Consider the following 9,416-nt stretch of genomic DNA (forward strand, 5'->3'; position numbering starts at 1 on the left):
TCCAAACCTGTTTTGACACTTGCTACGGATCCGCAATTTAAGGCTCAGCTTTCTGATATTCTTCAAACTTTTTTAACTACACCACATCCTGAGACTATTGATCCTTTGTTGGCTCGCTTGCGGAAGGTTTATGAGGATCTTTATGCCAAATTTCCAGATTCTCAGGCAGCCATCTCATCGTGTCAACAATTAACTGAATCTCTTTCTAAATTGAAACAAGACACCTCCTCTTTTGAGGCTGTCAAAGCTACCCTGGCTGCCCATATTACAAAAGCTAAAGATCGGGATCATGAGCTATCTGAGGAGATTCGAGACTTAGAACAACAGCTGACTGTCAAGAGAGGAGCAAAAAGTAGCCTGGATGCTGCTTTGATAAAGAATGAGGCTCAATTTACTAAAGCAAGTAGCATGCTTGACAGTAGCAATGCAGCCTTACAGTCACTTGAAGAGAAGATGCCCTCCTCACAGGAAGCTGCCAAAGAAGCCAGGAACTTCCAAACCACTCTCCAAGCTGAAGTTATTCGCTTGAAGGAGATCTTTGAAACCTAGTCTTGCATTTCTTATGTGAACCTTTGTGATTTTAATATGTGTCTGCAATCTTCACTTTTTGAACTTTTAGAATTTTGTTTATTATTCGCTTTTGAATGCATTCTATCCTTATTTTGGAGATTGGACACTTACCATTTTTTTTTCTTTGGACACTACAACTGGATATTTTTGTGTCCTTAAACATGTGGAATGTTTATCTCATGTATGCCTGGCCTATATATCTTTAAATATTTGCCATTTATTGAAGGAATTCTTCTTCCTGATTCGATTTTAATAATCGTATAGGCATTTTCAGAATAAACTTTGTCAACTACATAAGGTCCTTCCCAAGTTGGAGACCATTTACCATAAGTTTTTGACTTTTTTTCTATAGGCAAAATTGTTTTCCACACTAAATCTCCAACTGCAAATGTCTTTGCTTTAACACGGCGGTTGTATGATTTTGACATAATCTCTTTTTGTCGAATCACCAGCTCTAAAGCTCTCAACCTTTCGTCATCTAGTTCATTGAGCTCATCATGCAAAGAATTCCAATAATCTACTACTGGTATCTCATCTTGTCAAGCCACCCTTACACTTTGCAGATTAATATCAATTGGCAACACCGCATCATGACCGTAAACTAACTTATATGGGGTGGTTCCAGTAGAACCTCTTGGAGAATTTCGGTAAGCCCAAAGAACTTGACTGAGAGTTTGGTGCCAATTTCTTGGCTGCCTTCCAATGTGTTTTTTAATTAATGCAATCAAAATTTTATTCGCTGCCTCCACTTGTCCATTGGCTTGGGCATAATATGGTGTAGAAGAAAGCATTTTTATATCCCTAGATTTGGCATATTTCATGACCTTTTTCCCAATAAACATGGTTCCTTGATCAGTGGTAATAGAATGAGGAATTCCAAACCTATGCACAATATGCTCCTCAATAAAATCTATTATTTCATTGTGAGTCACCTCCCTCAGAGGGATAGCCTCTACCCATTTAGAAAAATAATCAACACCAACCAAAATGAACTTATGATCTTTAGAAGAAGGTGGGTGAATCTGTCCAATAAGATCTAGAGCCCAACCTCTAAATGGTCATGGCTTAATTATAACATGCAGTTCTGATGCTGGAATATGTTGAAGGCTTCCATGTTTTTGGCATTCTTCACAGGACCTGGCATAATTTATACAATCTTTTTGAATAGTTGGCCAATACAATCTTCTCCTATTTATCACCCATTTCATTTTTTCCCCTGATTGATGGGCACCACAAATTCTCTCATGCACTTCAGCAAGAGCCAAATACGCTTCTTTTTCTCCCAAACATGTCAAGAGATTTCCATCAACAGATTTCTTAAACAAGACATTACTTATTAGAACATAACTTTGAGCCCTATATTTAAGTTTTCTATCGACACTAAGACTTGGATTTTTTAAATATTCTACAATTGGTACTCTCCAATCTTCTGGGTCTAGTTTTTCTAATGACAATACTTCTCTTTCTCTCAAAGGCATAAATATGTCCTTTATCCTTACCAATTTTTCTATTGTTGATGGCTTGATCTTATATCTTGAAGCAATTTGAGCTAATTCATTTGCTTCTTGATTTAACTCCCTTGGAACATGCCTTACAATGACATTATCAAATTTACTCAACAACTCTGTAGCCACATTGAAATACTTTCTTAAATTTTTACTAACACATCTATATTCAAGTGATACTTGACGGACTACAAGCTGTGAATCTCCAAAAATTTTCACATTTTTAACTCCTCTTTCTAATAATAATTTCAGTCCCATTATTAATGCTTCATACTCTGCCTCATTGTTGGAACATGAATAATTCAATTCAAAGAGGAATTTGCTTGGCTCGCCACTTGGAGAAATAATTAAAATTCCTATACCAACACCACCCTTATGGCATGAACCGTCAAAATATAATTTCCAAGTCACCAAACCAACGAACCCAGTAAACTCTCATCAATGTCAATACAAGGATGATCAACCAGGAAATCAGCTAGAACCTGACCCTTAACGGCTCTTGCAGGAACAAAATGTAAAGAAAATTCCGTTAAGGCCAGCATCCATTTTCGTAGTCTACCATTCAATATTGGAGAAGACAACATATATTTAAGAACATCAAACTTAGAAATTACATAAACATTCCTAGGAATTAGATAGTACTTAAGTTTTAAACAAGAAAAATATAAAGCTAAACACAGTTTCTCAATTGGAGAATAACGGCTCTCAACATCATTTAGCACACGACTTAGATAATAACTCACTCTCTCGTTGCCATTCTCATCTTCTTGAGCCAACATTCTACCAATTGTTACTTCAGAAGTTAACACGTAAAGTTTTAGAGGTGCTCCGTGCCTTGGAGGTGTCATAATAGGAGGATTAGTAAAATACTGCTTGATGTTGTCAAAAGCTTCTTGATGCTCTGTTTTCCATTGGAACTCTTCCTCTTTTTTCAACTTGATCAGAGGCGTAAAAACCTTGGTTTTTCCTGACAGATTGGAAATGAACCTTCTGAGGTAATTGACCTTCCCTAAAAATGTTTGTAGTTGCTTTTTGTTTGCTGGAGGGGGAGCCTCTAAGATAGCCTTTACCTTATTTTTTTCAATTTCAATCCCTTTTTTTGCACCAAGAAATCAAAAAAATTCCCTGCACTCACACCAAAAGCACATTTTAAGGGATTCATTTTCAACTTATGCTTTCTCATTCTTTCAAATGTTTTTTTTAAATTTTTTAGATGCTCTTTTTTAGCATTTGATTTGACAACCACATCATCAACATAAATTTCCATAAAATTTCCAATAAAGTCATGAAAAATTTTGTTCATCGCCCTTTGATAAGTTGCACCAGCATTTTTTAGCCCAAATGGCATCACAACCCATTAAAAAGTTCCTAAAGCACCTGGACACCTAAATGTTGTTTTTGACACATCTTCTTCAGCTATGTATATTTGATTATAACCTAAATATCCATCCATAAAACTTAACATTTCATGACCAGCAGTAGAATCTATCAACATATCAGCTATAGGCATTGGATATTCATCTTTTGGTGTTGCAGAATTTAAATCTCTAAAATCAATGCAAACCCTTAATTTTCCATTCCTTTTCATAACAGGAACAATATTAGAAATCCAATTGACATACCTTGCTGTTCTTATAAACTTAGCCTTAAGAAGTCTTTCAATCTCTTCTTTAATCTTCTACACGACTTCAGGAGCAAATCTCCTTGGTGGCTGCTTGACAGGTTTAACATTGGCTTTCAATGGCAATTGATGTTCTACTAATTCACGACTCAAGCCTGGCATCTCTACATAATCCCATGCAAAACAGTTGCAATATTCCTTCAAAATCTCCACCATTTCTTTTTTGAAATTATCAGGCAGCATCTTGCTCACATATGTTGGTCTAGGATAATTACCGTTACCAATATCTACTTCCTCCAAAGGATCCTGCACCTCAACCTTTTTCACAGTGTCAGTGTTATTCTTTTCAAAACCTAAAGGACCATCATCATATATACAATCATAAGGTATATTGTCAATGCACCCTTCTCTGTCTGCCATATAGGCTGACAGCCAAGCTAGTTGGCTCGTTGAACTCATCATCTAAGTTTCTCCTGAGGCCGTATCCGCCCCGGCCTTATGGACCAAAATAAAACCATTCATTTCTATTTTGCACATCTCAATACTTTCAGGATTAAATGCCTTGGTGTCAACTGTCAGTGGCTTGACTCCAGAATTATACATTCTGAACTCCACATGCATCTCATCATAGTAACATGTACTATTATCAGCAGAAACTTCTTCCACTCCCCCGTCTTCGTTCCTGAAAATCAATTTTTGATGTAGAGTGGATGGAATAGCACCCATTCCATGAATTAAATCATGTCCCAAAAGTAAGTTAAAACCAGCCTTAGAAGGAACAACAACAAATAGAGTTGGCCTACTAACAGAACCAACCACAATTGACAGCAGAACCACACATTTAACAGAAGAAGTCCTTCCATTAAAATCTGTTACCCCAATGCTACTTTTAATCAGATCTTTTTCAGTCTTTCCAAGCCTTCCCATCATTTTTTCAGGCATGAGATTAACAGCAGCTCCTCCGTCAACCAAAATCTTATTGACTATCCTTCCATCAACACGAGCCTTGATATGTAGTGGACACAAGTGTTCCTTATCATTTTCAGTAGGCTTCTCAAATAATCCTCCACCACACATATTGTCATCTAGCAATAAGCATTCGCTTCCAGGGAAGACATCATAACAATCATCTTCTAATGACTCTACTTCCTGGACTTGACTATACTCCTCAGGCAATATTGACATCACAGCTATAGGTTGCTTAACACCAAATATTGCTTCTAAGCTGTCATCAAAACCAGTGTCAAAATTATCAGTAATTAAATCTTCATCCTGTTTTCCCTTGTTTTCAACCATTACCCTTTTTCCAGCAAGATTCTTCTTGACATTTTTATTGCATTTTGGGTGATTAGAAGAATTGCCTGTTTCTGCAGACTTGGCCATGGTTGGCAAAGGAGAAAAATCTACTCCGTGTCCCTTGTATGGATCCAAAGGAACATACCCAGGTATATTCTCTTTTTGCTCAAAAGTTGTAAAAGGAGAATATTTTGGAATATTTTGACAATTTGGCCAAGAAAAATAATTAGGAACCTGCTGCATGTTAGGATTATAACAAGAATAAATTGGCTTTGAGGGAATAGGCACATTTTTTGGAATATATATACTACCTCCGTCTTGTGCAAGATTCATGTTCCATAACTGAGACTCATAGTACCTGGGCTTGAAAGGTCTAGGCTTCACCCATTTGTTTTTTCCTCTTACAAAAGTGGTAGGTTGATTCTGCACATTTCTCACATTCTGGACCCATTTATTGTTTGAAATTTTGGTGAGAGGAACTCTTGTCTTTTGAGAAAATCCATCAGGTTTTCCATCAATCATGACCACAGTCTTCATCTTCTGGTTGACGGGTTGTACCCCAGTATTGTTGACGCACTTGTTCAAAGGAGCCTGACCGTCCAACTTTTGTTTTCCCTCAGCTATTTTCTACTTTAGCTCGTTAGTTTCATCTTCTTTTTCAGCAATCTTCTTTCTCAACTCAGCCTTTTCTTTCTCTTCATCTTTGTACTTTTCAAACTCTTTTGTAGCTTCCTTGTCAAAAACAGCATTGCACTTTGGGCACATGGCGATGGTGCTGTCAGATTCTTTAATTCTCAACAAAAAATCTAACAAATCCTCACCAGGATGAGGATAAACTGGCTTCTTATCTTGCTCAAAGACTCTCAAGTCCTTATTTTCACCTTTAGCACTAACCATTGTGGCATCAACTTCTACCATGTTGACTGACAAATTGAATGGCTCGACATAATTTGAGTCAGCAGCAAATGGTTCAATGTCCACCTTCATAGTAGTTTTATCCTCAAACTTCAATCTTCCCTCCTCAATTGCTTTTTGTATCAAGTCCCTGAAACGGACGCAATTATTAGTGGTATGCGAAAATACCTGATGAAACTTACAAAATTTCTTATTCTTTATTTCATCAGCTGTAGGCATCTTTTTTCCTTCTGGTAAAATAAGCTGCTTATCCTTTAATAAAACTTCAAATATTTGATCTGCTTTAGAAATATCAAAAGAATAAGTCTTATTTTCAGTTTTGGAATATGGAAAAACTTTTTCTTTTGCTTTAACAGGCTTCAAGGATTTGCATACATAAGGAGGACCTCCTCGCAATTCAGCAATATAAACCTCTTTCTCATCTGAATCACTACTATCGAAAAAATAATCAACATATGCAACCTTTTTAGAACCTTTTTTGAAATTTTCTTTTTCTTTTTTAATTTGTTCTATTTGTCTTACTCTTTCAGCTAGCTGGGAAAGATCTAAAGTATGTTGATTGACAAGTTTCTTCCTAACTCCAAATTCTAACCCATTAGTAGCCATTTTGACAACTTCAGATTCTAGAATCGGAGTAAAACATTTATTTCTCATGTTTCTAAACCGTGCCAAATAGGTGTCAATGGATTCTCCCTCTGCACGTTTAACAGAGAATAAATCTGTAAGACTAACTTTTAATTCACCTCAGAAAAATTGATCATGAAAATTTCTTTCTAACTGTGCCCAAGAATGAATAGAATTTGGTCTCAAGTTGGAGAACCATGTAAATGCATTTTTTGTTAAAGAAGAAGGAAAATATCTCATCTTGAGATATTCATTAGAAGCTGCTTCCCCAATTTCAACAGTATATTGAGCAATATGCTCTACTGTAGACTCATTTTCTTCTCCAGAAAATTTTGTAAGGGATTTCAGAATTTTTCAACCTCTTGGAAGCTCTGCTTGTTGGACACATTGATGAGCGGATAATTTATACGCTTTTTGGCATTATTTTTACATAGTTTTTAGTATAATTTAGTTAGTTTTTAGTATATTTTTTATTAGTTTTTAAATAAAAATCACATTTCTGGACTTTACTATGAGTTTGTGTATTTTTCTGTGATTTCAGGTATTTTGTGGCTAAAACTGAGGGACTTGAGCAAAAATCAGATTCAGAGGTTGAAGAAGGACTGCAGATGCTGCTGGATTCTGACCTCCCTGCACTCAAAGTGTATTTTCTGGAGCTACAGAACTTAAAATGGCGCGCTCTCAATTGCGTTGGAAAGTAGACATCCAGGGCTTTCCAGCAATATATAATAGTCTATACTTTGCCCGAGTTTAGATGACGTAAACTGGCGTTCAACGCCAGTTCCATGCTGCATTCTGGAGTTAAACGCCAGAAACAGGTTGCAAAGTGGAGTTAAACTCCAGAAACAGGTTACAAACTGGCGTTCAACTCCAAGAGAAGCCTCTACATGTGTAAAGCTCAATGCTCAGCCCAAGCACACACCAAGTGGGCCCCAGAAGTGGATTTCTGCGTCATTTACTCATTTCTGTAAACCCTAGTAACTAGTTTAGCATAAATAAGACTTTTTACTATTGTATTTACATATTTAGTTTCATCTTTAGATCACGTTTGGGGGCTGACCATTCGGCCATGCCTGAACCTTCATCACTTATGTATTTTCAACGGTAGAGTTTCTACACACCATAGATTAAGGTGTGGAGCTCTGCTGTTCCTCATGAATTAATACAAAGTACTATTATTTTTCTATTCAATTCAAGCTTATTCTGATTCTAAGATATTCATTCACACCTCAATATGAATGTGATGATCGTGACAGTCATCATCATTCCCAACCCATGAACGCGTGCCTGACAACCACTTCCATTCTACCTTAGATTGAATGAGTATCTCTGGGATTCCTTAATCAGAGTCTTCGTGGTATAAGTTAGAATCCATGGACGGCCATTCTTGAGATCCGGAAAGTCTAAACCTTGTCTGTGGTATTCCGAGTAGGATCTGAAAAGGGATGGCTGCGACGAGCTTCAAACTCGCGAGTGCTGGGCGTAATGACAGACGCAAAAGGATCAGTCGATCCTATTCCAGTATGATCGAGAACCGACAGATGATTAGCCATGCAGTGACAGCGCATTGGACCATTTTCACTGAGAGGACAGGATGTAGCCATTGACAATGGTGATACCTAACATACAGCTTGCCATAGAAAGGAGTATGAACGATTGGATGAAGACAACAGGAAAGCAGAGGTTCAGGAGGAACGAACGCATCTCTATACGCTTATCTAAAATTCTCACCAATGAATTACATAAGTATCACTATCTTTATTTTATATTTTATTTATCTTTTAATTATTAAATATCCATAATTAATTGAATTCGCCTGACTGAGATTTACAAGGTGACCATAGCTTGCTTCAAGCCGACAATCTCCGTGGGATCGACCCTTACTCACATAAGGTTTATTACTTGGACGACCCAGTGCACTTGCTGGTTAGTTGTGCGAAGTTGTGACAAAGAACTAAGATTATGAACGTGCGTATTGAGTTTTTAGCGATGTTACCAAGGAATGGAAGCGTCATGATTTCCGCGCACCACACATTCAGGAAAAGCGGACACAAAATATGGCCTATTTAAGCAACCAACATTAAATCCCAAACGGTTTAACACTTGTTCAACATTTCTAGCTAGATTATAATGCCCCCCTAAGTTGTTTTGCCTCAGTCTTTCTAACATATCGTCAGCATTTTGACCATGTCTAGGCATATAAACATCATAATTAGGAATTGCTCCACTGTTCTGATTGACATTATCAAATCTTAAACCCAAGTTATCATTTTCTTCTAAATTTACCACAGTAGCAATCCTATTGACTTGCCTATTTAATTGTTCAATTCTAGTGTTTGTGTTTTCTAAAAGAGGATTTAAAACTGTCACCATTTGATGAGTTAACATGTTTACTAGATCATGGTGGCTTTCATCCATCTGTTGCCTAATATTTGCTAAAGATCCCACAGTTTGACTAGGTTGATTAACAGGCATTGCTCTTGACATGTTAGGAAATACAGGTTTGGAATTTTCTACCCTAGTGACAGTGGATGTAGTAGAATTAGATGCACTGTTATTTCCTGTATTAATAGAATGTGAAAAATTTTGTTGTGATACGTGTGAACCTGATGCCCCAGAAACAGGTACATTTGACATGCCATATGGATTTTGATAAATAGGATTTTGAAAAGTTGAGCAGAGAGGCACAGATAATCCTTGTGTCACCATGGAGGGGACATACCCCGGTGGCAAGCCATATGGCGGCCACCCCACGGTATTTATGTGAGTTGTATTTAACCCTGTATGGGCATGACCAATGCCATCATGCCTCACTGACATCAAGGTAGGCTCTGCGTTTGAAACCACAGGAGAATTTTCGGATTCATTTCCTCTAATCTCATCAC

The 9,416-nt window shown here is 37.1% G+C and overlaps 1 protein-coding gene across 1 annotated transcript; it reads right to left on the reverse strand.

The window, feature by feature from the left end:
* Window positions 1-2,482: 2,482 nt before the first annotated feature.
* LOC148565600 (uncharacterized) lies at window positions 2,483-4,116 on the reverse strand. The gene is made up of 3 exons (XM_088487192.1): window positions 3,758-4,116; window positions 3,453-3,655; window positions 2,483-3,042 (listed from the first exon to the last, which is right to left on the reverse strand). The coding sequence occupies exons 1-3, from the start codon at window positions 4,114-4,116 to the stop codon at window positions 2,483-2,485; spliced, it is 1,122 nt and encodes a 373-aa protein (XP_088343318.1).
* Between the last annotated feature and the right edge of the window lie 5,300 nt (window positions 4,117-9,416).

This window comes from Arachis ipaensis, chromosome B5 (genome assembly GCF_059453495.1).
Source record: "Arachis ipaensis isolate K30076 ecotype BB chromosome B5, ASM5945349v1, whole genome shotgun sequence".
Classification (NCBI taxonomy): Eukaryota; Viridiplantae; Streptophyta; class Magnoliopsida; order Fabales; family Fabaceae; genus Arachis; species Arachis ipaensis.